Source organism: Myotis lucifugus, unplaced genomic scaffold, assembly GCF_000147115.1.
Source record: "Myotis lucifugus unplaced genomic scaffold, Myoluc2.0 scaffold_26, whole genome shotgun sequence".
NCBI classification, from domain to species: Eukaryota; Metazoa; Chordata; class Mammalia; order Chiroptera; family Vespertilionidae; genus Myotis; species Myotis lucifugus.
In genome coordinates, this window is record NW_005871074.1 from 1185866 (window position 1) to 1212356 (window position 26491).

The following is a 26491-nucleotide window of genomic DNA, read 5'->3' on the forward strand; positions in this document are numbered from 1 at the left end:
GGTGAAAGAGGGCAACCACTCCTATTTGCAAGTCCCACCCTACATCCCATAGAGGAGGCCACGCCCAGGGACCACCTTGATTTGCCTTAGGTGTGGGTCACAATACAGAATTACTAGAGGCCCGGTGCACAAAATTCATGCACAGGTGCAGTCCCTAGGTCCGCCGGTGATCGAAGCGCAAGCATCTGGCGTGGAAGGGCAGGTCCCAGCTGACCTCTGGGCCCTGGGCAGCACCTGGGCCCCAGGGCCCCCGCGCACCCCCCTCCACCTAAGTCACGGCGCTCGAGTCCCCACGCGGAGATGCGATGAGTGCAGCGGGACGCCACAGGCCAGGGTGCAGCGTTGGCCTCTGGGCTGCCCAGCAGCACCACACGGAAGCCAGGCGGGCAGTGCGCTCTCTCCCAGCCGGCCTCGCAGACTGGCTCCTGGTGAACCCATGGGGAGCCCGACCAGCCCCTGCAGACTCGACGGCTGCGGCCTGGCTCACTCAGAAGAGGCCGTGCAGGTGCATTGTGGGCTCCTCGCGGGCGCCCGACACCTGAGCGCAGAGGCTTGCCCGGCAGACGAGCCCTGGCGTCCCGGGGAAGGGTGGCAGGGGGAGTGAGAGCAAGCTCAGCGGACACCCCACATTCTCACCACACCTCCGTCCCCATCACCCCCGCCCCCAGGTAGGCAGCGAGAGGTCGCACAGCCCCCCGCCCAGGTGCCGCAGGAGGTTGGTCACCGCCACCCATCCCCAGTTCCCTGTCCCAGTCCGGGGCCTGGCCCCAATCAGGCTGGCCACTGGTCACCATCTGTGGGGTGATCAGTCAGGGCTGGGCCCGCTGCCTGGCTCCCGCAGTGCTTCCTGGCTCCCTCAGTGCTTGGCGCCCCGCCACCGCTGGTTGCCGTCTGCAGGGCAATTGGGCCCCTGCTCACACCCGCCTTGGCCTGGTGCTCCCCGCTCACCTGCTCCACCATCCCGCCACAGTCCCACTCTCGTCAGGGCCGGCAGCGCCTCCACTGCTGCCCGCTGCCAGCGCCGACGCCTGCCATGTTCTGCTCCGCCCCTTGGTGGTCAGCGCATGTCATAGCGAGCGTGTGAACTCCCGGTCAAACAATTTGCATATTAGGCTTTTATTACATAGGATACCTATTTTGGTTTCTTTAAAAAGTTCCTAAGTACTGAACTTTCTATAGGTTTGCCTGATTTAGCAAGTAAAACCACAGGATGACCAATTACATCTGAAGACTGGATGGCATACATTTACATGAAAAAGTTATTTGTTGTTTATCCAAAATTCAAATTTAACAAACACAGGCACGAGATACATTTAGGATAAAACTTAGCTGATGTTTATCTGAAGTTCAGATTTCACAAAAATAGAGCATCCTCTATCTTATCTGGCAACCCTACCCCGGCTCTAGGACCTGGAAGAACAAAGGTGAGTAAGACGCAGCAGCTGACTCCCCGGACAGAGCTCACTGTCCGGTGAGAACCAGACCTGGACGAGGACGGTACAGGTTACAGTGGAGGTGAGAGGTGTTTCCCAAGTGCTTCCCTGAACACAGGCACAGGAGCCATTAAATCCTAATTTAGCGCCTCCCGTCCCCATCCTTCACAACGAAAATGAACATTATGGAACTTCTCATTCCAGAATTCTCTACATCCTACAGATTCTATAATCCTGATTCATGACCTTGCTAAGCGTTCCGAATGTTCCTCCCTGACAGGACATCACACACACCCTCCCCCCCCCCCCGCCCCCCAGAGTAATATCCACAGCAAAAGCATTTTCTGACACGTCCAGGGCTCAGAGAGCTCTCTCCTTAACCCCGCGCTGCGTCGGTAACCTCACAAGAACCCACATAAGAGCAGAGAGCCATGTGGTTTGCACGCAATGGGCGCTCAGTAAGGGTCACTTGGGTAAGAAAACCGAACTTCCCTAATGCCACCCCATCTTCATGTGCAACCCCAAAGCCTGAACAACTGTGAACGACATTCATTGTGCCTTCGCCATGGTTTCCAACAGAATCAAGTGGCTGTCAAGGTCGTCTGAAAGGAGCTAGAGAACACCAGGCACAGGACAGATGTGAGAAGACAGATGAGAAAACACACGGAGTTATATGCATTGTCATGTAACCTCTATCACTCACATGTTCTGAAAACGAGTGTGGTTGGAGGGTTGGCCTATTTCAGATCCAACTTAAGGACGTCCTCACTGTATCTGCTGAGATGAGGGACGCCCACATACTACTCATGAGCACACTCCTGAAAGTACAATTTTGGGCCCATATTTGGAAAACTCTCTGGAGCTCTTTTCTGAGCCAGCAGCTAAGGGAGCTGGGCAAGGCCCGGAGTAGACTGGTCAGGTGGGGTCAAGCAAGGACAGCGCCCGAGGGACCTGCCCCAGGCTCACGTTATTCTCTCCTCGTGGCCCTGAGGCAGGCGTGAGGTGCACAGCCTGGCACTGAAGGGGCTCCAGCCTAAAGATCACCTGAACCATCTCGTGAAGAGCTGCTCCATTTCCTCAGGATTTCAAGATCACAAGAGACAAAGCAAAAGAAGGGCGGGTGGGGGGAGGGGGGGCAAGGAAGCTAAGAAATAGGTGGTAAGTGCCTATTTTCTGCTAGGATTGCCTTAGACCACGAAAAAGAGGGCACGACCCAATATTGCCAAGTGCATTCGGTAAGACTTTGGGACCCACAGTGAGAAACCAAGGACATATTTCATGTCAAAGACAACAATTTGAAGACTCAAATGGGATAATTAGCTGAGTAGTATTTTACTGTCTTACAAGGTCTCAATTTCCCAGTATGAAAAAATAAAACTGGTCTTCCCTCCCTAGCCTATCCATCTCTGTATCCCCGGCAATGAGTACCATTACGGCATTTAGCAGACATCCCAGGTGTCCGATAAACTGATACGTTAATGGATGGCGTCCAGGACGTTTCAATCCTATGAGCCAGATTCCCTGATGGGCATTCGTTAGTTGATGACTGCACCTGGGAAACTGCAGCCACATGGTTTTGTTTATAGATTTTCCCTAACAGCCAAGGTGAACCTCCAAGTGATAAAGAGAAACAAGTAAGTATACTCAAATTCCCATCTTTCAAGGCCCAACATTAAAACTTACTCAAAATAAGATCCTTTTACAAGTCAGAAAAGTGAAGACACTTTTACAACTTCAATATGTCAAAGAAAATCAACTTGTCTATAATTTTGTTTTAGAGGCAGTGCAGAAGAAAACATTTTGAAAGCACCACCAAATTCTAAAAAAAAATTAAAATAATTTGTACAAGTCCCAAAATAAACTCAGTCCATTAAAGCAGAAACACACACACACAAAACTGTTTCAATTCAAGGTAATAAGGGTTTAGGCAGAAAGTTCATAAAAGATTAACAAGTAAATTCCAGATATGGCCCTACTGTTTAACTATTAAACAGTCAACCCAATATAGGACAGGTTTGCTTCTAACAATATCCCTATTGGATCTCTGACTCTATATAGCAAGATGTCTTCCAAGCCAAAATATGCCAACTATTTCTGCCTTGAAATAAATACTGTATGTGAACTTTCTGGGCTTAGGTACTTTCTTCTCTTTTATCCAGCCACAAATGGTCCAGTCATCTCAACCACATTTAATAGTAAGTAATCTATAATAATAAAAGTGTAATTTGCTAATTAGACCAGAAGGACGAAGCCCGGGGTCCTAGGTGCCAGAGGGAAGCCGGTGCCGGCAGCCTGGGGAAGGAAGGCCTACTCTTGCATGAATTTCGTGCATTGGGCCTCTAGTGTATAAATAAAAACATACATGTGTACAGAAGCCTCCCTCCCCGACATCCACAGTATCGCTTTCTATAGTTTCACTTACCTATCATAGCCCATCGTGGTCTGAAAATATTAAATGGAAAATTCCAGAAATGAACAATTCATAAGTACTAACATTCTGAGGAGCATGATGAAATCTCAGGGCATCCTGCTCCATCTCACGTGGGACATGAACCATCCCTTTGTCCAGAGAATCCGCGCTGAATACACTCCCCACACATTACTTACTTAGTAGTGGTCTCGTTATCACAGTGCTTGTGTTCAAGTCACTCTTGTTTTACTTAATAACGGCCCAAAAGTGTAACAGTAGTGATGCTGGCAATCTGGATAAGTCTTTAAGCGAAAAAGTGAGTACAGTACATTAAGACATTTTAAGAGAGGGGGAGAGCACATACACATAAATTTTATTGCAATGTATTGTTGTAATTGTTCTATTTTATCATTAGTGATTACTGTTAATCTCTTAGTGTGCCTAATGGGCTAATGGTAATTCAAAACTGTGAACTACTGCACTGCACTTTTTTAGTTAACAAGTTAAAAGCCCAGGGATTAAAAAACATTTTTTTTACCATTTTTTATTGATTTGAGAGAGACAGGAAAGGAGATGGGTGAGAGGGAGAAACATAGATGAGAGAGAAACATCCATTGGCCTGCACGCCCCCTACTGGGGATCAAGCCTGCAACCTGGGCATGTGCCCTGACTGGAAATCAAACCTGAGACCTCTGGGTGCATGGGACCTGAGCCACTCGGGCCGGGCAAAGCCCAGGGATTCGATGTTGGCTCTACAAGAAAAGGCCATTTGTAACTTCCTTCATTCGCAGCCTGCCTTTCCCACCATAATAAACGGAACTCTAGCTCCTCCAAGACCCACTCAGCTGGAAGGAGCCTCTCTTTCCTCTGAACTCCCGTGGTGTTTGTCTAGATTCATTTCTCAATGCACTGCAGCTGCGCACAAGCCTCAGCTCCCTTTCTGGACCAAGGTCCCCGAGGACAGGCTCTGGGGGAGATTCCTGCTGACCCTCCCCTGGTGCCCGAGCCCGCGCCGTGCTGGAAGGTTTGAGTCAATCCCTGCTGAACGAAGACAGGATTCGCGAATAAATACCCTACTGGCCTCCTGTGCATTAACTCTAAATGCTATTCTATTTCTCTGTACTGCATGAGCACTGTGCAGTGCTCTAAGCTAATAATAGAGACAAACTAAGTTAAGTGATGTTTCTTGCAAAGCTTCTTTTCACCTCGTTATGAGCTAAAACCATCTTAACCACTGAGAAGGCAGCCCCAACATTTTTCAACAGCCTGGGAGCTGGAACTCTGATGGGGGAAGCTGCCCTCCGTAGACGTGGACTTCATAACAGAGGTGGATTCCCCTCCATGCAGAGCCACGCCCAACAGCTGGGATCCCTACCTCTGATCATCCCACAAATGACCCTCGTAGGAAGATGAGAGCTCAGCAACCCGCAGTGCAATCCCTGGGAAGCCCTTTCTAATTAATCCAGAGGAGCCAGGCGGACACCTGCCCGGGAGGCTCCTCCCCACAGAGCAGGCCGTCGCCGTCACTGTAGACACAAGCACTGCTTTAAAGGACCAAACTAAGCAGCGTTACAAGTGGCTCCACTGAGAGTCATCATGACTTCATGTATGAAACTTAAATAAGACCTTTGATGTCCTAACGCAGTTCCCAACGGAATCTCTAGGGGAGGGGAGAAGGGGACAAAGAGCACACCCTCATTCTCCGCTGTTGCAGTTTTCAATCCTCTAATTGCAGCGAGAGGCTAGAGGAAATCGGTGGGAGAAAAGATCATGGGTGTGTTCTTAGTAACTTAGTCCATTTTATTTTCTCATTACGAGGTTAAAAAGTAGTTAAGGCTTAAACTGCTCGGAGCCTGAAGATCTGCATGGGGGCCACTGCCTTGAAGATGTAGAGGGAGCAGGAAGGAAGAGGATGGAGCAAGAACGGAACTGCTTTACAGCTGCAAGGAGCCGGGAGAGGTGTGCCCGCTTTCTGCTGGGTCCTTAGACCAAACCTCAGCTGTGAACATCCCAGGGCATCTCCTCCCACAGCCCCCCAGCCCCGCCCTACCGAGGACCAATTTGATAATGAATAAACCAAGCACAAACAAAAGCCACTAACAGAAAAGAATGAACAGCAAAAGAAGATCGTCTTACACCAAACAGATTTCTTTAACAGACTGGCCGTGACCTCTTCTTTTACCAGCACCACCACGGAAAATAAGCGAGAACAAAAGATGACTCAATATGCACAGCCATGAAGAACCCCAGGGCACGCCGCATGCATAATTCATGATGCAAAGCAAGCTGCCATCAGCATCAGTTATCCTTTCAATATTTTAAAGTGGTGAGAGGTTACTAGATATTCATAAAGTCTCTTATTTCTTCCGCACGACCCTTCCAAATTTAAGAACAAATTGGGAACTTTATTATCTGCAAATGACATTCCTTACAAACCTGACACTATAAATCTGCTAGAATTCACTTGGTATCCATCATAGGGTGGTGGCTAAGCAACCCTAACAAACCAATTAAGGCAGCAGGCAATATATATCAGCCCTGTTGGAATTGATCTTATCAAATCACTTCTGCTTTGTTTTAAAAACAAGAGCCCCCGTTTTCTTCCCACTGCGGTTAAAACTCATCCCACACACTCAAATCAAAGTGACACGCTTTCCGCCTCACAGACGAGGACTCTGAAACCCAGAGAGGTCGCCTGGCACGTCTGAGATCTCGCAGCCAGGCGGAGAGGCCCAGGACTGCCTCGCCTCAGCACCCCGAGTGCCTCCTCCATCCCCAAGGACCTGCCCAGGGGCCTGTGTCCTGTGCAGTGGGGTCTGAATTAGCCCAGGGTGGTCCCCCTGACTCCACTCACATTCCATCCAAGGCATGGTCCATGCTGCTGACGTGAGTGTTCGTAAATATTGTAAATTTGACATTTCGCCACTTGACCCTCCAATACTTCCCCCTCACCCGAGAGGAAACAAATCATCAAATCAAAAAAATACTTTAGCTTTATATCAAGCTGCCAAGAGTTCTGTTCTAGTGGGGAAAAAGTTAGCTGACAGATTAGATAGGCTAAAAAAATATTTACAAGGAATGTGCACCTACAAGGGAAATGGCTGATTCCCAGTAACTGGCACGACCCTCCTCCCCCCACCCCGACTGCACCGAAGTTCGATGGCTCTGGTGGTTTGCAGAGAGGCCCCCAGCATCACCTCTGCTTCGCTGGAGATCTGCTCCTATGCCTCCAACCCCACCCACCTGGCTCCGAGGGCTCCCTTCCTGGGGCCTCTCTTGGCTCCTGAAGATCTTTTCATCCCAGCATTTACTACCCAGCTCCGCGACTCTATGTCTACTGCTTGCTCCCCTCCCTGGACTGCAGCTTCCGGGGACCGGGGCCTGGTCGCCACGACTCTCCATGACCTTCCCAATGCCTCGTCATTGCAGGTTTCCAGTTAATGTGTACACAGAGTTAAACAACCCGTGCCTTGCACGCACACTATTTTGTTTTTCATTCAACCGACCACCCATGTTTGACAGGTGGAAAGCTATCCTTTTCCCAAGAGGCATTATATACAGGGCGGTGGCAGAGAGCGCAGGTTCCAGAGTGGTAGCCTGGGCCCTGCCACGTGCCGTGGTGCCCAGGCCAAGTTACTCAGCCCCCCTGAGCCTCAGTGTTCCTCACCTGTAAACAGGGATCGTGGTGGTCAGAGCCACCATTTATTAAACATACGGCAAAAACTACTCTGGACACTCCTTCCTTCAGCTAATCCTCACATCGTCTGAGACGGCTGGCAGCAGGGGCAAAGGCGTAGGAGCTGTTAGAAAGATTCCCTTTGTTTACAGATGAGAGAGTTGGGGGGCAGGAGGGAGGGGAGTAAGAGATCAACCGAAGGACTTGTATGCATGCATATAAGCATAACTAATGGACATAAGACACTGGGGGGTAAGGGAGGGTAGGGGTTTGTCAAGGGCAGGGGGGGAAAAAAAAGGACACTTATGTAATACCCTTTGTAATACTTTAAGCGAAAAATAAAAAAAAAAAAACAGATGAGGAAACTGAGACCAAGCTTCTTGACTCCCTAATCCACTGGATCTCAGAGACAAAAGGTGTAAGGCCGCTTTATCTGATGCTGGTTAAGCGGCTCGCAGAAGGCTTCCCCGCAGTGTTCATCTCTGTCCACAGCAGCGGCCGCCAACCTTTCGGACCCCGAGGACCACCAGTTGGCGACTGCTGGTCTAGGGGACATCTGTCCTCTGTCCCCCTCCAGAGAAAAATACTGGACTCCTTGGGGTGAAGGTGGAGGAGGAGGAAGTGGGAAGTTACTTGTATGTGACAATCCGAAGTGACACACTCAGATTCCAAGCATTATACACTTATCTGCGTGAATCCTGCGCCTGCGTCCCTAGAAGGCCAGAGCGTGTCTGAGCTCGGCTGAGAACAAAGCCACCAACACACCACCAGATCCTTCAAAAGCAAGTATATGTGTCTGCAACTAAAGACACAGGATTCTTTTCTAACAAAGAGCAACGTGACGCTTCCCCCCGGTTTTACACTGGCTCTGCCTGCAATACAAATCCTCCCCTCCCCCCCTCACCCACCCCTGCGTGAGTTAACTAATGTGCTTTGAGTCACAAATGGCACCGTAAGTCAGGAGATTTATGAGCTGTAACAAGGGACAGCGGGCGTATTCCGACCTTCCTGTGAACACCTGGGGCTTCACCAGGGCACTTCATCACTTCCTGGAAACAGTACCTGTGTTTTTGGCTCAGGGACAGAATTTTAATAGCCTGCTAATCGACCAGATGCAACCATCGCTGCTATGTGGGTCAGCTTCTTTCTCCTCTTTTTTTAAATATGTTTTTATTGATTTCAGAGAGAGGAAGGGAGAGATAGAAACATCAATGGTGAAAGAGAATCAACTATGGGCTGCCTCCTACATGCCCCCTACCGGGGGGGATCAAGACAGCAACCCAGCAACCCAGGCATATGCCCTGACCTCCTGGTTCATGGGTTGACGCTCAACCACTAAGCCACACAGGCCGAGCTGGGTCTTCTCTCGCTGCCCCATGTCACAGAGACAAGGCTCGGAGGGCAGAAACAGTCTTCAAGAAGCAGCCAAGAGGCTAGCACAGCCCTAAGGAGCTCTGTCTGGCTGCAATAAAGCTGGGCCCAACTGTCTCAAATGCCAATTCCTGAAATGATCAAGTGGAAGACAAAGGCATTTTCCTTTTGCCCACACCAAGAAAAGGAGATGGAAATGCTGTCGCAACCAGAAAGAATGCACATGACAGGGGAGGGACCAGAGGGTGTGCACGTGTGTGTTTTTCTTGGGGAGAAGAAAAGGCACACACAGGCAAAGAGGCTTAATAAAAGAGAAAACTCAAAAGAAACACCTGCCCCAACCTAGAGGGGCACAGCCAGGGCTGGCCATCTGGGAGCGAGCGCGGTCAGCGAAGGGGACGGATGCAGCCTACGGGGCTGTGCGTGCCATTTTTGTTACTGTGTCCTGTGCACAAAACGGCCCGGCTCTCAGCAGACCAGTGGGCTGTTCTGGGCATCACAGCATTCTGGAAAATTCACATTTCTCTCTTTAGTTCTTTCCCACGCAATTTATAAGCAACGGGCCTCCTGAATCCAGGGCACCCCAGCCATGCCATGCGGAAGTGTGGCCGAGGTGAATGAAGAGAAGCCCAGAATGAATACAAATTCTCAGTAACACGTCCGGAAAATGTGGCTTGCGCTTTCCTCCTCGCCGTCTGCATTGATTTGGACACTTAGTATGAGATGGAGGCTTTATGTGTCGTTCTCTTTCTCCAAGAACCTGATGGGTGATTTTGTCAGCTCTGAATAACATATTTTAAACACAAAAGCCACTCTAACAGGATTTGATTGTTTACTTTTTTTTTTTTTGCAAGTCAAACACATTTTAGTGGGCTGGGTTAGACCCATCCTTTTTATTTTTTTAATATATTTTTATTGATTTCAGAGAGGAAAGGAGAGGGGGAGAGAGAGAGAGAAAAAAACATCAATGATGAGAGAGAATCAATTATTGGCTGCATTCTACACGCCCCCTACTAGGGGACTGAGCCCAGAACCCAGGTATATGCTCTGACCGTGATCTCCTGGTTCACAGGTCGATGCTCAACCACTGAGCCATGTCAGCCAAGCTAGACCCATTCTTTATTCATTATACTCACTGAAGAGCAAATGATGCAGATGATCTCTTAAATTTTGAACCACTACTGATACCAGGATCCACCCAAGGCACATTTCCTGAGCAGAACTCCCCAAGCTGGAGTCTAGAAACACAATGGTGTGGACTCTGAAGGTGTAGGGCAGAACGAGAAAAAGCCACCCCCACGGGCTCAGGGGGTTTCCCCGGGGCAGAAAGGCAGAAGCAAGGTTTGCAGTCAGTGAAACACAGCTCATTATCAATTCTTTTTCACTAATTTCTCACCTCGACACCACATTAGTCTATCTGCCACTGTCTTGTTGTAATCAGCAGTACATTTGTTTGCAGGCATGTAAGATTTGTAATTATTGCTGTGTCTAAACATTACATCACGTTAGAATGGATGAATTAAGCTGTGAAATGCATAATTATGCTGAAAACAGTGGTATTCCAATATGCATCACAAAAGCCAATTACAAAGATTACTCTTCTTTTAAATCACAAAGGTAAGCTTTATTATAACTGCAAAGCCCTTTTTTAAGTCCCACCATTTTGACTCAGTCATTTGTCTTTTTCTAATTGCACCGAACAGTGTTGTAAGCACAAGGAGGGATTATCAACCCTGAAGGAAATAAGGTTGTTTCTCAAAATTCTGGAAAGTGGAGAGCTTGCTCAGCTTAAAATCTGTAAAAGAATCTTGAAAGAATCAAAGGCCTTTCACTATAGGACTAACTAAGCAGTACATCCATTTGTAAATTATGATATATATACATATATGTGTGTGTGTGTGTGTGTGTGTGTGTGTGTGTGTGTGTAGATAGATATAGATATAGTATATTATATCTATACTAGGCTCCCAGTGCATAGATTCATGCACATTGAAAGGAAATTAATTAGAAGAAATATTTTAACCCCTAGAGTGCCAGGGAGCGCTATCGCGCTCCTCCTGTAGTGTCCAGTTCTAAATCTGCTTTTAGTGATGATGATATTGCTAAATATGTCAATTCTTGCTGTGAGGATGACGATTTTGTGGAAGATATTGAATATGTAACTTCATTTACTTGCGATTCATAATTTTTTTCCTAAACTGCTGTAAAATCAGCAAAAATGCCTTGGCAATTTTAGCATAGTTCCTAGGATATTGGTTGGCACTCAAAGGGTTAATATCATTATTCGCCCTTTCTCTACAACAGATATGTCAACCAAATTCGCGATCAACAATGACAGATCAAAACACAAGCGTGCGATTGTGGTGCCAGTGAGAGCTTTATATGTTTCGTGCATGCACAAGTCAGCTTAGCCTTTTATATATATGCTAGAGGCCTGGTACACAAAATTCATGCACTCGAGGGGGGAGGGGGGTCGGAGCCTGCTGGCCTGAGGAGGGGGAGGGACCGAGAGGTCGGCCATTCCCGCCCACTTGCTGGCCTGACCCCTGTTGCTGGTCGCCCTCTGTGTGTGGTGCGACCGGCAGGTCGGGGGTCTTGGCCTGGTGCCACCCGCGTCCCCTGCCACCCACCCTTGGTTCCCCATTTGCCATTGGGCAATCGGAGCCTGCTGGCCAGGAAAGGGACCCAGAGGTGGTCGGTGCGCCTCATAGTGACTGGTTGAGCGGTCATTCTGGTTCTTCCGCTGTTAGGGTCAATTTGCATATGACCCTTTTATTATATAGGATACACTCATCACAGAATCACTCGTAACAACAAAAACCTGAAACAACTTAAATGTCAAATGGTAGAACAAAGGTAAAAATCCGTTGATGTACTATTCTGTAAGCATTTATAACTACTGAACAGATACTAATAACATAAAACCATATTTGAGACAGCTTAGGTTAAAAAAACAATAAATTATGTATACCAGATTTCCAAATACAAGGTGGGGCAAAAGTAGGTTTACATTTGCTCATATGGAAAAGAATACAATAACTAATCTATAATAATAAAAGCATAATATGCTAATTAGACCAGACAACCTTCCGGACAAAGCCGGGGCTGCGAGGGAAGCCCAGGTCCCGGGTGCCAGAGGGAAGCCTGTGCCGGCAGCTGGGGGAACGAAGGCCTACTCTCGCACGAACTTTTGTGCATCGGGCCTCTAGTAAATAATAATACAAGAATAAACTGTTTCAAAAACTCACAACTGTAAACCTCCTTTTGCCCCACCCTATGGAAGTATAAACCTGGGCTTTCGGAATAATTGTAGGGACAGCAGCCTCTAACGCCTCTTGAGCTCTTGCCATGTGTCAAACACTGTTCTGAGCACTTTACATGGATTAACGTAATCTTCAGGACACCACATGAGTAGAGAATATTAGGATGCCCAAAGTCACACAGCTAACAAGCGGTGACTTGTGAACCCAGCATTCTCCCTCAAGAGCTCTTGCAACTCACCACTCGGTGATAATGCTTCTCTTTTATTTTTTTAATAATACTTCCATTTTAAACTGCAACACAAAATTCCAAATGTTTCAACCCAAAATACAAAGATAAACAAAATATAAAGTAAAAATTTAAAGTTATCTTGCACTTCCTAGGATTTCAATTACAATGTAACTTAAGTAGAATTTTGATAAATTGAGGGACAAAGGAAGACAAATTCCAATGTTGATATGATGAAAGATGTAAGAAAAACACTCTCTTATTGTGGTAGGTAGTGTGCAACCTAATGAAATGCATAAAACATGGCGTTCCACTAGTGCAAAATTAATAAAAAAACAGTAATTCTAGGCAGTCTGTGGTATCATAAAAATAACAGAGGGTAAAGTCAGTGAATCTTAGCCCACAATAAAGTGCTAACTGTCTTCTAGCCAAATTCGCCTTTATCCCAGGATCTGTTATGGTTGAGGTTCAGAGGAAGGAAAAATCGATGTTTTCGGATGCATTCCCAGGGATCACAGAGGCATGCGGCCACCTGGCTGTGAGGATAACCAACACTCCTTTTCTCCCGGCTCGGAGGAGGAAGTCTCCAGCGGCACCCTTAGACATGGGCCTAGAGCCATGGTCAGCAAACTGCGGCTCTCGAGCCACATGCGGCTCTTTGGCCCCTTGAGTGTGGCTCTTCCTAAGCCTTAGGAGTACCCTAATTAAGTTAATAACAATGTACCTACCTATACAGTTTAAGTTTAAAAAATTTGGCTCTCAGAAGAAATTTCAATCATTGTACTGTTGATATTTGGCTCTGTTGCCTAATGAGTTTGCCGACCACTGGCCTAGAGGACAGGTGTGCTGTCAGCCCAACAATAACTAGAACGTGAATCTGAACAAATCATTTGACACTACCTTTACGTTCTCCCAGCTGCGAATCGCTTCCATGGTCTCAACAGAGGCCTGCCCGATGGAAAAGCACAGGCTAGGACAATGCTTCCGAAACTCTAGCTTATGGGCCACCAGTGGTCACTGGCATCCTTTTACCAGTGCACAAATGTACCTTAAATAAAGAAGCCCCTTCCTTGTTACAATTGCTAAACGCCGAAATGCTTTTACGGACACACGCCCACTCCCAGGCAGAGCATGCTGAACTGCCTGCCTTTTTAAATGCCATTCTAATTTGAATTACCCTTCCCCTCTTCTCCATGCGCTTAACTGGAAATCACCCTGCAACACTCAGCTGCCGGGCAGCCCTTTCAGGAGCCCCTCTGAGACCCCATCGCTCCCCTGCACCTGACTATGGCCTCCCCGGACCTCCACATGGGCAGTTCCCACCCATCACCAGACCTGTATGCCCAGCAGGGACCACAGTGCCCAGCACTGAGTGATACAGAATGGACATCTAGGAAAAAGGCGGGAAGGGGGTGAGCTTGTGTATGTTGGGAAGCAGTGGGCAACCCAACCCCAGGGCAGGGCAGTGGGTAGGAGCAGAGGTCTGGGCAAAAGTCCCAGGGCACTCCAACTCTGGGGACTTCATTTTTTAACCCTCAATTTCTCCACCTGAAAATGAGGACAATGATAATCCTAGCTCCTAGGGTTGCTGGGAGGATTAAATGAGATCGCCCATAAGAAGCACTTAGCTGTGTCTAGAACATGATGAGAACTCAACAGTCACTGACTCTCATATTTTTCCCCAACCCTCCACTCTTAGACAGACAGATGTGATAATTAATACAGTAATAACCCCATGGCGTGAAAAATAAGAATCTTATTGAAACTATAATAAAGGTGATAAGTCAAACAGTACCTAGGAGAAATATCATTTTTCTGATTATCTCTTCCTCCTCCATTTTTTTTCTTTTTAAATCCCCCTTTTCAAAAACAGGGAAGGGAAGGAGGCTTGTTCTACTAATACCAAATTCACTAGTACCGTAACAATGTACTAATACTACATTCATTTATATGCATCTCATTTATATGCATCATTTTAGCAGTGGGGAGGATCTAAGAAAAATTAACTCTTTAATTCTCTCAACATTTAATATGCTAAGAATGAGAAACCATCTCAACAACGCGTCCTTCATCAAAGAAATCTATAAGTAGCAGCCATATATTTTCCTGATGACAGGATCCAATTTAATTTATACTGCCTTTGGAGTGAGTGTGCATGCAGTCTTTGGTGTTCAGAAATCACTGATGACTTCAATCCCTCTCGATACAAAAGCAAATCCATAAATAACTCTGAGAAATGTAAAGCCTTCTGAAAGAGGAGGCATTCCCCCCCCCACCCTGCCCCATCGCCCCAAAAAGCTGATTAGTTTTGGAAGTTTTTAGAGATCTTCAGATACCATGCATTTTCCTATCTCAGGATCCTGCCTATTTTGAGATCTGCCTGAGATTTCTTGCAAACAAATGATCCAAACTGAAAATCAATGGAAAAGAATGATCTGGGTTATTACTTTCCACCTACTCACCTAAGTCAAGCAAATTCAAAGCTGTAGCCAGTCTTTCTCAGTAGGATCATATTTTCCCCCAGAAAATCAAAAGCCAGTTTTTTCAGTAATTACTCAAACATGCAAGTGAATTTCTCTGTGTGTGGTCAGATTCCATATATACAAGAAACAACAATTACATCACCAAAGTCCCTGATCAGCTCCCCTGGCCAATGCCATGTAATTGTGGACAAAAGGGGCCACATGCTAACCCGACAAGCTCAGGGAAGGCCTGCAAGGCGGTCCTGCAAACTCAAAGACCTAAAGTAACCACGAAGGACATCTGAAATTAAAATTTAACTAAATGCAGTTATGGTGGGTAGTCACGTCCTAGGCCCTTATCTTCCCTGACAAGGTCAATCATTACCTTAACTGAGCTTATTGTCTTTTTGCATCTACGATAACGTATCATTGAAATGTCAGGGTAACTTGTAACCTCTCTTTTTTCCGGACTCCTCAGGACACAACCAATGCCACAACGGATACCACAAATTCCTTCATTGTTAGTGTTACCATGTTAATTGTTGACTGTTAACTATCCTGTACCCACCTAAGTAAAAGAAGTGTCTATCATTTTATTTTTTATCCAATCCCAGAGGTTTCCCACTTTGCTTTCTCCCACCTCTCTAATCTATCACCAATGGATTTCATGTAACCCACCTACATCTCCTCCTTTGATTGTAACGTACAAAAATAGATTTTTTAAAAAACGCCATTTTCGGGAGCATTATCCCAATCCATTGAGATTCTGCTTCGTGACAATTGTCGACAGTTTGGCTCAAAGAAACTCACAAAAGCCCTAGCTGGCTTGGCTCAGTGGATAAGAGCGTCGGCCTGTGGACTGAAGGGTCCTAGTCAAGGGCACATGCCTGGGTGGCTGGCTGGATCCCCATAGGGGGCATGGAGGAGGCAGCCTATCGATGATTCTCTCTCATCGTTGATATTTCTAACTCTCTCCCTCTCATGTTCTCTCTGAAATCAATAAAAATATTTTTTTAAAAATTAAGTGCAGCCCTAACTGGTTTGGCTCAGTGGATAGAGCGTCAGCCTGCGGACTGAAGGGTCCCAGGTTCGATTCTGGTCAAGGGCATGCACCTTGGTTGTGGGCACATCCCCAGCAGGAGGTGTGCAGGAGGCAGCTGATCGATGTTTCTCTCTCATCGATGTTTCTAACTCTCTATCCTTCTCCTTCCTCTCTGTAAAAAAAATCAATAAAATATATATTAAAAAATAATTAAATGCAAAAAAGCACACACAGATGATAGGAATTGCACAGTACTCAGGTGTGTTCTTCTCTGTGCTCTTTATGTGCCGGTCCCCCATTAACTCCGGAATGCCACAGACAGACCTCTGTCCTCTCATCAACACTGAGTAAGAGGATGTCGGTTGCAGCCAGGTTAAAAGATGTTCAACAGCGTGGCATCTCAAGGCCTGGCCTAAAAAGCCCTTCTCTCCTTCCTCCATGCCTTCGTGTCTCAAAACTGTGCAAAAGAATTCCCAGTCAACTCCCCCCAGGCAGGAAGCCAGCAACTGAATCTGCTCCTAGCCTCCAGAAGCACTTGACTTAAAGGTGTGGCTGTACAACACTGGATGCACTAAATGCCAGGGAACTGCTTCCTTACAAATGGTTACTCGGATGGGATGTGAATTCCCATAAGAGGAGGAGGAAGAGGAGGAAGGAGCAGCAGTGTGGACTCAGCAAGCCACTCCGCCCAGAACCGAAAGGCACACACCACCGAAGAGCAGTCCTGACACAGCTCCAGTTCTCCTTCCTCCTTGCCCTTCTCGCAAGTGCCCTTTGCACAGATTTGCAAAAGCAGAGGAAGCAGCTGGAACAGCCTGGGTGCCTGGGGCTGCCAGTCTAGAGCGTGGAGTTCCTTCCTGAGGCCCGTGACACAGCCTCCAGGCTCACAGCGCCCATGGGAATCCACCGCCGGCCCCCACCAGGACCCCGGGACCTCTGTCCTCCTCCAGTTCCCCCCGCCAACATTCTCTCGGCTTCTGTAGTCTTTGCCTTCTGTAAACCTACTGCTAAAGATAAACATTTGATTTTTGTTTTGTTTTTTTTACTAATTTACTCTCTAAGTAACAATCCGTATTTTCAGCTAAGAGACTATGTTGAGGAAGGAAAATGAAAAAATGTTTTCAAGCACTCAGTGCCAAAAATAGAAAATAACTACAAATGTTCCCTTCTCCCTCTGCATGTAAGTCGGCCCTGCTGGCAATGGTGTCTGGGAGTCGTTACCCATCGTAAACAGCACCTATAGAACCATCTCTGCACTCATTACAGGCGGCAATTTTTCCAGGGGCTTCCATGAGCTCAAACCAGCAACCTTAACTCGGTCCGGAGCTTCGAAAGCAACGGCACGTGGGAGAAGAGAAAACAGCTGATAGACACCTTGAGGAACATCTTCCCGCACCATCCTCCTCACCAGCTACAGTTTCCCTCTTTGAGAGGCCAATGTCAGGGTTGGGGTGGGGTTAGCTGGAAAGAGCTATGGAACAGCAGGCTTGGGGGAGGGGAGTGCTCACTGCCTAAAGAAAGAGAAGGCAAGGTCAGGTGGTAGAAGGCAGGTCAGGTGGTAGAAGGCAAGGTCAGGTGGTAGAAGTCAGGTCAGGTGGTAGAAGGCAAGGTCAGGTGGTAGAAGGCAGGTCAGGTGGTAGAAGGCTTTCTGTATTTTGGGCGTTGAATGCTTGAAAACATTTCCTCACTTTCCTTCATTCGCTTTGCATCCTGATAGCTGCCCCTTGCCCACTCTTTCCCCCACCACATCTTTCCTGAAAGAATTAGGAGTTGGATACAGAGGACAGGAATATATGTACCAGAAAAGTCACGTGGGAAAATTATATGCTTACCTTAAAGTGCACACTTTAAGACAAAGAGCATAAACAACCTAAAAAAAAGCACTTTGCCAAGGAATCGATTAAGAAACACCAGAATTTCTTGAGTTCTTTAAAAATAACCAATCCGCTTTGAGCCCCTTCCCCACCTGCTCAGCTCTGCACCAGGCACTGTCTAGGGCAGCGGTTCTCAACCTGTGGGACGCGACCCCTTTGGGGGTCGAACGACCCTTTCACAGGGGTCGCCTAAGACCATCGGAAAACACATATATAATTACATATTGTTTTTGTGATTAATCACTATGCTTTAATTATGTTCAATTTGTAACAATGAAAATACATCCTGCATATCAGATATTTGCATTACGATTCATAACAGTAGCAGAATTACAGTTATGAAGTAGCAACGAAAATAATTTTATGGTTGGGGGTCACCACAACATGAGGAACTGTATTGAAGGGTCGCAGCATTAGGAAGGTTGAGAACCACTGGTGTAGGGAGTGTGACCTGCCAGCACAGGAAACATCGGGTCTCAGAGAAGAGAGTATGTAACTGTAGGGGAGAACTGCCATACTTACAGGGGAGTCTTCGTGGTTCAACAAAGACATGTCATCATGCGTGTTCTGTGGCTGCCTGGGATGCCTGTCAATCACTCTGGGTTCTATAGGCTGCCCAGACATGAGGAGCCAAGTGGGGCTCAGAGGGTCAGCTTCATTAATGCAAAAGCAGGACTGGGGAAGGCAGGCCAAAACGGGGCCTCCTCACCCCCCCCCCCCCCGATGAAGGGAAGGAAAGCAGCCCCCAAAGGAAGGGAAACCTGACCGCCACCGGCAGCTGGTTTTGCAATCAGAGCAGCTGAACCAGGGAGCACAGACCTGGCCGGGCCTGCCCCCAAGCAGACCCACCTGGTGTGCTTTCCACAGAGCCTAGAACACAAAGCAGCTCAGCTCTCCTCTCCACCCAGCGCACAGGAGTGCCAAGGCTGCAGAGACAAGAGAGGGCAAGAAAAGAGGGCGGCACCTGCCTCCTGGTATTAATAAAAAAAAAAAACGGGGGGAGGGGGGGAAGTCTTGCCAGTGTTGTTCAGGTGGTTAGAGCATCGTCCCGTACACCAAAGCACCTTGGCTTCGATTCCCGGTCCAGGCACATACCCAGGTTATGGGCTCAACCCCTGGTTGGGGCACGTGCGGGAGGCAACCCACGGATGTTTCTGACATCGATATCTTTTTCTCTCTCTCTCTCTCCCCTTCCTCTCTCTAAAATCAGAAATAAATAAGTAAATTGGGCCCTAATGGAGGGATAGTCAGGTACTTAATCCTAACAGGCTCCTATGACGAGAAGGGAGTTCATGGGTGGATGGAGACAGCGACCAAAAATATAAAAATGTTCGCTCCACTATCAGCCCCACTCCTGCCCCCAACCACACCCATACCATGGAGCAGAATCCCTTCACTTCCTTACAAACACACGGAGAATAACCATTTTCTCAACACATTCTCTCACCTAATCCCCAAAACAACCTTGTGAGGTACACTGGAAATGTTTTAGGCGTTAAAATGAAGTAAATGAGTAAGAACTAAGTGTTACGTCAGGCTTACTGGGAGTAAGACTAGCAGGTGGCAGAGTAGAATACAAAACCTCTGTTAACAAAGAAAAAATACTTTCTCTAGGAAATCTACGCTGCTTGGCAGGGATGGGCTTTCGATTTAAAGAGACGGCCACCACTTGATGCAATTTACTCCTGAAGGCTTTCCCAGCCTTTGAATTCTATCAGGCACAGTATTTGTTTCTCCCACTGCATGATTAAGGTTTTAATTTTTATATGAAACAAAGCCCAGGAGAGTTCAAAGAGGACACTTCACGAAAATAAAAGCCAAGACGCATCAATATTAATAAAGCTAAACTCCAAAGATATTTAATAACCTTTGTGAAATTAAAAACAGTGACTAATTCAATCCAAACAACTAGGTCAGCTCAAATTCCAGTAACTCTAAAACTGAGATATAACAAGGCAAGAACTTTGCTCTGCTTCAGTGGTCAAAATGAAGGGCCTATTCAAGGGAAAGACCAGCAATGCGGCGACAATGGGAACACTTGGGGCATCTGGGGCACAGGGGGAGGGAGTTGGGACAGGGGACGAAGCAAGCTGATCACTACAGTACCACCTAGGAGTTTGACAGAACATGTGAATACCCAAAAAAAAAAGACATTTCTCACAAACCACCAAAGAGTCATTCAGCCATCATTTGACAGGCTCACAGAAGCCACAAAGCCTCAGGCGTGTCTCCTGCTCAGAGAAGGGTACAACCTCATCACAGAGCAATCAGGGCACATACACAGACACCAGCAGAGCAGGGCAAAATGCCCGAGTGCCTCGGAGAGCTACACCGTGGGCGAGAACTTGAACTCAGGCAAAAGGGACTTGACCGGAGATGTGCAAAGGCATCGAGTTAACTAGCGAATGGAAGAAACCAAATCTAAAGACCATGTACCAATGCTCTGTCTACCTGCTTTGGGTTGCTTCCCAATTATCCTTAAAAATAACCTTTAATAATCTGGAGAGTAGGATGTTTAGTGAAAAACTACACTGAACCCAAGTTCGACTCATTAAGATGCACTCTTTCAATTTAAAAACACACAGCATTCATTCAACTGCTTACATGGAATAGCAAAGCACTAGAATCTTGCTGTAGGCCTATGTCCTGGCCTCAATAATCCACATACCCAACCTCAGGAGTGTTCAGCTTTTCTGCCATATTGGTAGAAAAGAACAGAGGATGCCCGGCCAGCGTGGCTCAGTGGTTGAGCATCGACCTATGAACCAGGAGGTCAACAGTTCGATTCCTGGTCAGGGTACATGCCTGGGTTGTGGGCTTGGTCGCTAGTGGGGGGAGTGCAGGAGGCAGCCAGTGAATGATTCTTCCTCATCATTGATGTTTCTATCTCTCTCTCCCTTTCCCTTCCTCTCTGAAATAAAATCTTTTTTAAAAAAAAGAACAGAACAAATAAATATCACACAAGAAGAAACTTACTCCAGAACACCCAGACAAGTAAGGGGGAGGGAAGCCTGGCTGTTGGAAGCTGGCAGTCCGGTCAGAGCCTGCAGAAAGCAGGGGAAGGCTCCCACACCTGACCTTTAGGCTCATTACTGGCCTCATTCGAATTTTCTGTCACTCGACCCATTTATTACTTTAGCTCTTCCTAAATCTTTTTTTTTTCTTAATCCTCACCTGAGGATATTTTTTCCACTGATTTCTAGAGAGAATGGAAGGGAGAGGGAGAGCGGAGAGAGATAAACATGGATGTGAGAGAGACACATCCCTCATGTGCCCCGACCAGGGAATCAATCCTGCAATCGAGGTATCTGCCGTTGACCAGAATCGAACCCACAACCCTTCAGACTCTTCCACAAAATACCACGTGTGGGCGCGCATGTACAGTGCGATTGAAACTTCGTGGCCCATGAGCAGAAGTCGGTATTTTGTGGAAGAGCCACACTCAAGGAGCCAAAGAGCCGCATGTGGCTCGCGAGCCGCAGTTTGCCAACCACTGGAAGGCATTCCCAAATCTTTTGGAAATGTGGCAAATACTAGCAGATGATGGCTATCGCAGAAAAATATGAAAGAGGAAAATGTATTTTTTCCTTGTTGTCTTAATGTAATGAATGTACTACAATCACCTTTTTCTACAGCTTTTGTGCCCTCTGCTACTTTTAGAATAGAATCCTAAACAAAACAAAAAGATAATTTATTTCTCTGCCCATAAATAAAATAGAAATAGACAGTCTATATTATCAAAACACCTGGTAATTTATTCCTATTCAATATATAAGATAATTTACAATTTTCAACCATTTCTTTGTTGAGGAAAAAATCATCTCTTCCTTAGAGCCTGGATGGCAAACCAGTTGTGCCTCCTTTAACTGGCAAATAGGCCAAATGATAACGAGAATGGACCTGTTTGTGGAATTTTTGACTATTACCAAAAATAAACAGCTGAGGTTAGGAGACAAAAATTCCAGCCTCATTGTTTACTCCTCAAAGTTCTTGGAATTCCTCTGCACAGATTTTTACTTGTTCAATAACCTATGCCTTTCCCTTTGTTGCTAATAACCTTAGTTGTATGAATGTTCCATCTGGATTAAGAATTGGCTTTCGTTAGCTCCTTCAATCAGCTACTCTGTGAATATGTAACTCTCAACCACTTCATTCAATTTCGTTAGACAATAGAGAAGTATCTGCTTTCGGGAAGAAAACACAATGGCAAACATAAAACGAACTGAAGCATCTACCAAGTCTTGGACTGTGAGAAGACACCAGATAATCATACAGAATGGACAGCTCAGTTGACAGGTAACTGAATACGAAGGCTTTTTTTCAAGTTGAAGAATTAAACTCAGCCTAGATCTAGGGCGAGGGGAAGATGTTACCTTCGGAAATATTGGTGTCTGGTTCCTTCCCGACACTATGACGAGCTGCGTCAGCCAGGACAAAGATCACAGTGGTACAGTCTTCTATTTCATCACCTCTCAATGTGCTCTGGGGGTGGGGGGCCGAGGGGAGAAACTGGCAATGATACTATCATTAGGTTTGTCCTCAGGATACTTGGAATGTTGTTAGCCAAGCCTGTGCTCCACAAATATCTGAGATGTTTAAAGAATTGCTCCAAAGAATGCCTTCACATGTGGGAAATGGACAGAGTCCAAACTGAACGCTCAGGATGCCAATTAAGCAGAATCAGAAGTCCCAGACAACTTGTCCTGGGTTCTCCCATTCATTACAATGGTTCAGGTAGGTAGGTAGGTAGGTAGGTAGGTAGGTAGGTAAGTAAGTAGGTAGGTAGGTAGAAGGTAGAAGGAAGGAAGGAAGGAAGGAAACATTTCCCAGAAGAGAAAAAAATTATTGGCAATATTTTGTCTCTTCTATCTCTTACAAAGTACTTCCAAAAAGCTCCACTCTCTAACACTTACAAAAAAAACAAACAAACAAAAAAACACCTTAAAACATCTGTAAAGCACCAAATTGCCAGGAAGTGCCCGAGGAAAGTCCCGAGAGAGCTCAGTAGGCTGCGGTTCCTGCCCACGAGTGTGGTGAGTGAAACTGCGATCCCAGGAGTTAGTCATGCATTACAGACTGAAAGTTTTGTTTTCACTAATTCATCATGAGTATCAGTATCACTGTCTTCACTAATCCAAACCCGATTACAAAACATTCTTCTCTGGAATTTCTTAAGAAAAGTGAGCTATACTTTTTACTTTATGACGGCACTCTCTGAATTTAAACAAACAAACAAAAATGGCAATGACATGTCAAACTCGAGCATCTCAAACCCTCCGGGTGTGTCTAATAAGCATTAAAGCCCAAGTTCAGCAAGAGACTAACCTCAAACACCAGCTACCTGACATTTCCTCCCATGAAAGGCGGGCTCAACTGGGAAGAGGGGAATAAAGGAGACTCACATGTTTTGACTAGAACCCACCTGGGAAGTCTGAATCTCTCTTGTACGAGAGTATGAGACTGGAGACTGTATGCCATATTGCTCATGTACTTACTGCCTTTTGCTTGTCCCCAAACCCCCTTGTATTTACCTTGAGCTTTCCTGGGAAGCCTGTGAGGTTAAACATCTTACAAAGGAAAAACAAAAATCTTCTAAAGAAATGCATTCCAAAACACAGCACAGAAGACGCACATCCCTCTCTCCACTTACCCGGGAAAGCGTGTGGATTGGGCGACCCTCTCTTAAGGCACTTAGAACAGAGAATGTGCACGGTGTAGTGCAGTCCAGGCCATTCCTGAAGTAGGACATTCAGTTCTTCCACCAAGGGGGTTATGGCTTGCCATGCCGTCCATATGTTTGGTAATGATGCATGGCTGGCGATGGACAGAGTATCTGGCTGCAGGACCCCCTTGGCGGGTCTGTAGCTCACCACCACAGGAACTTTCCCTCGATATGCAAAGATCTGAAGTTTCCCGTCCGACCTTTGCACCACGTGGCTGTTGATCTGGACGCTGTAGCGTGCAAACAACCCAGGTGGGAAGGTAAAGGGAAAACTATATTCAATCTGCAACTGCTCAGCCACAAAAGACTGCCCGGCCAGGTTGGTCCCGTTAATCCAGGCCTCTGCGTGGGGGACCTCGTTCTGCACGTAGCAGGGGAACTTGTACCAGGCCGTGGACCCATTCAGAGGCTTGCCCTTGGGTTTATTGAGGCAGTAGCAGAGTCCCATCTTCTCCAGCAGCTCCAGCAGCAGTTGCAAATCCTGCTGGGCCTGGACGTGAGGCTTAAGCAGCAACCGAATGACATGGGCCGGCAAGAGCCCGTGAAGCAGAAAGCCCTCCACGTAATGATGGAGCTGGGTGGCCGGGAGCAGGTCCTGGCTCGGCGGTGGCAGTGCCATTACGAGGGAGCTTTCCCCGTCTCCCTCGCCCTCTCCGTTGGTCCCTAGGAGCAGCTTATGCAGCAACAAGGAAGGATCCCTCTGGAAAAAGACATTGAGGATGTCAATGAGGCGGGTGAGGTTGTGGAAGACGTGTTCCTTGAGGGCTGGGCTGTCCTCAAAGTAGAGCAGTTTGCCGCTCTCGTGCAGGTAGGACAGGGCGCTCTGCAGCCGGTCCTCGGTCAGACCTGCCTGCAGGCCCAGGCGTGCCGAGTCCCACCAGCTCAGCCAAAGCCGCTGTGCCTGAGGGGGCTGGAAATGCAGTTCCTCCAGCACCTGCCAGGACCGGGGCAGGACTCTGTGTAAGTTGGGGAAGATTTCCCGGTGCTCAGCTACCGAGAGCAGCTTGTCCCGAAGGCGCTGTAACTGGCGGGGGTCCCTGCAGCTCACAGGCAGCACCGGGGAGAGGATCTGCAGCCGGTGGTTGAGCAGGTACTGGAAGTGGGCCTTGCGCCGCCGAAGGTTCTTGTCTGAAACACCATAGTACGCGGCATGGGGGCTGGCTGAGCGCAGCTCGAAGTCGCGGGCCAGCGCCTCGTCCACCACCTGGGCCAGGCGGCTCAGCCCCTCAGCATCGCGCTTCTCCTGCAGGGCGATCTGGCGGTGGATGTCCAGACACTTTTCCTCCAGCTCCCGCTCCCCACACAGGTCTGCGTGCGTGCCCACAATGCACACCACTGCGTGAGGCACGCGGGCCCCCACCCGATGCAAGAAGGAGCCCACGGTGGTAGGAAATCGCCGTGGCTCGTAGGTGGCCAAGTTCACCACCAGCACATAAAGGGCCCCCGGGGAGAGGAAGAAGGGCTGGATCACCTCGTAGCTTTCATCTCCAGCTAAGTCATACACAATGAACCGCAGGCCCCGGGAAGCATCGGCTGTCCAACTGGTCACCTCGATGCCCTTGCTCGCGGGCGGCGGTGGAGGTGAGTAGCCCTTCTCCTTGTCCCCTCCTTCACTTGCCTCCACTCTGTCCTCAGTGAGGCAGTGCCGGAGCAAGGTCTTCCCGGCAGCCTTATGGCCCATCAGGAGCAGCTTGAGGCGGGGCTGAACTGCCGGCTGGGAGTGGGCCAGCTCCTTCTGGTAGGCTGCGATGTAGGGGATCCCCTTCATACAGACCTCGTAGGGCGGCTGGATCAGTGGGTTGTCCTTGATCTTCCACAGGCCCACCCGGGAGAGCTGGCCAAAGTTGTCCGGCAGCACAGCGATCTGGTTGCCCTGCAGCACGAGCTCCTCCAAGCCCGTCAGCTCCACAATGGAGTCCGGCAGGTAGCGGATCCGGTTGTTGTCCAGCCACAGGGTGAGGAGCCGGCCCAGGCCTGAGATCAGGGATGGCACTGAGGTGAGCTGGTTGCGACTAAGGTAGAGCTCCTCCAGGCCAGCCAGGGGCAGCAGCGCGGCAGGGAACTCCTCAAAGAGGTTGGAGGAGAGGTTGAGCATTTTGAGTCTCTGCAGATGGCTGAACTGGGCGGGCAGAGCCTGCAGCCTGTTGTTGTCTAGCATGAGGCTCTCCAGGCTGGCCAGCTCACAGAAGCCCTCAGGCAGGGTGCCAAGCTCGGCCCCACTCAGCCAGAGGATTTTAAGGGCACGCAGGGCACTGATACCCTCAGGTAGGCCTCGGAGCCGGTTACTGGACACGTCCAGCTCCTCCAGGGCAGCCAGCTGCAGCAGCTGCCCAGGAAAAGCGGTGAGCTGATTGTGGTCCACATCGAGGGTGCGCAGGCGGCAGAGGCAGGAGAGGGAGTCGGGCAGGTGCGCCAGCCGGTTAAAGCTGACATCCAGCTCCTCCAGGTGGGCCAGCGAGCCCAGCTGGGCGGGCAGGGCGGGCAGCTGTTGTGGCTGAGGTTCAGCTTGCGCAGCTCGTGCAGGGCGCTCACCACCTCCGCGCCCAGGGCCGTCAGTCGGTTGTGGCTCATGTCCAGCTCGGTGAGGTGGTGGCCCAACTCGGCCACCGCCGGGGGCAGCCGGGCAAAGCGGTTCCTCCGCAGGACCAGGACGCGCAGGCTGCCCAGCGCCGACCCCAGCCCCTCGGGCACCTCCTCCAGGCCGTTGTTCCCCAGGTTCAGCACCTCAATGTCCCCGATGTTGGCCGGCAGCACGAGCTGGGGGGCGTCGGGGGAGTCGATCTGGTCGGCCCCGACCCCCGGGCAGCCCCCGGCCGCGCTGAGGGTGAGCTGGCGCAGGTTGCTCCGCAGCTTCCTGGCGCGCAGGGCGGCGTCCCGCCACAGCCTCACCGTCTTCAGGTTCCCACTGTCCTTCCCAGCCATGGCGGGGCCCCGGGCCGACACCCTCGCGCGGGCGCGGGAGCTCACAGCTCCATGCCGCGACTGCGCCCGGCGGGCGCCAGGCTCCCGGTC

The 26491-nt window shown here is 48.5% G+C and overlaps 1 protein-coding gene across 1 annotated transcript in view; it reads right to left on the reverse strand.

The window, feature by feature from the left end:
* The window catches only part of MFHAS1 (malignant fibrous histiocytoma amplified sequence 1), a 73166-nt gene extending 46681 nt beyond the window's left edge, over nucleotides 1-26485 (reverse strand). The window contains 2 exon segments of the mRNA XM_006086165.3: nucleotides 23408-25966; nucleotides 25969-26485. Of these exon segments, the coding sequence (XP_006086227.1) occupies nucleotides 23408-25966; nucleotides 25969-26401 (2992 nt within the window). The 5' untranslated portion in view covers nucleotides 26402-26485.
* Between the last annotated feature and the right edge of the window lie 6 nt (nucleotides 26486-26491).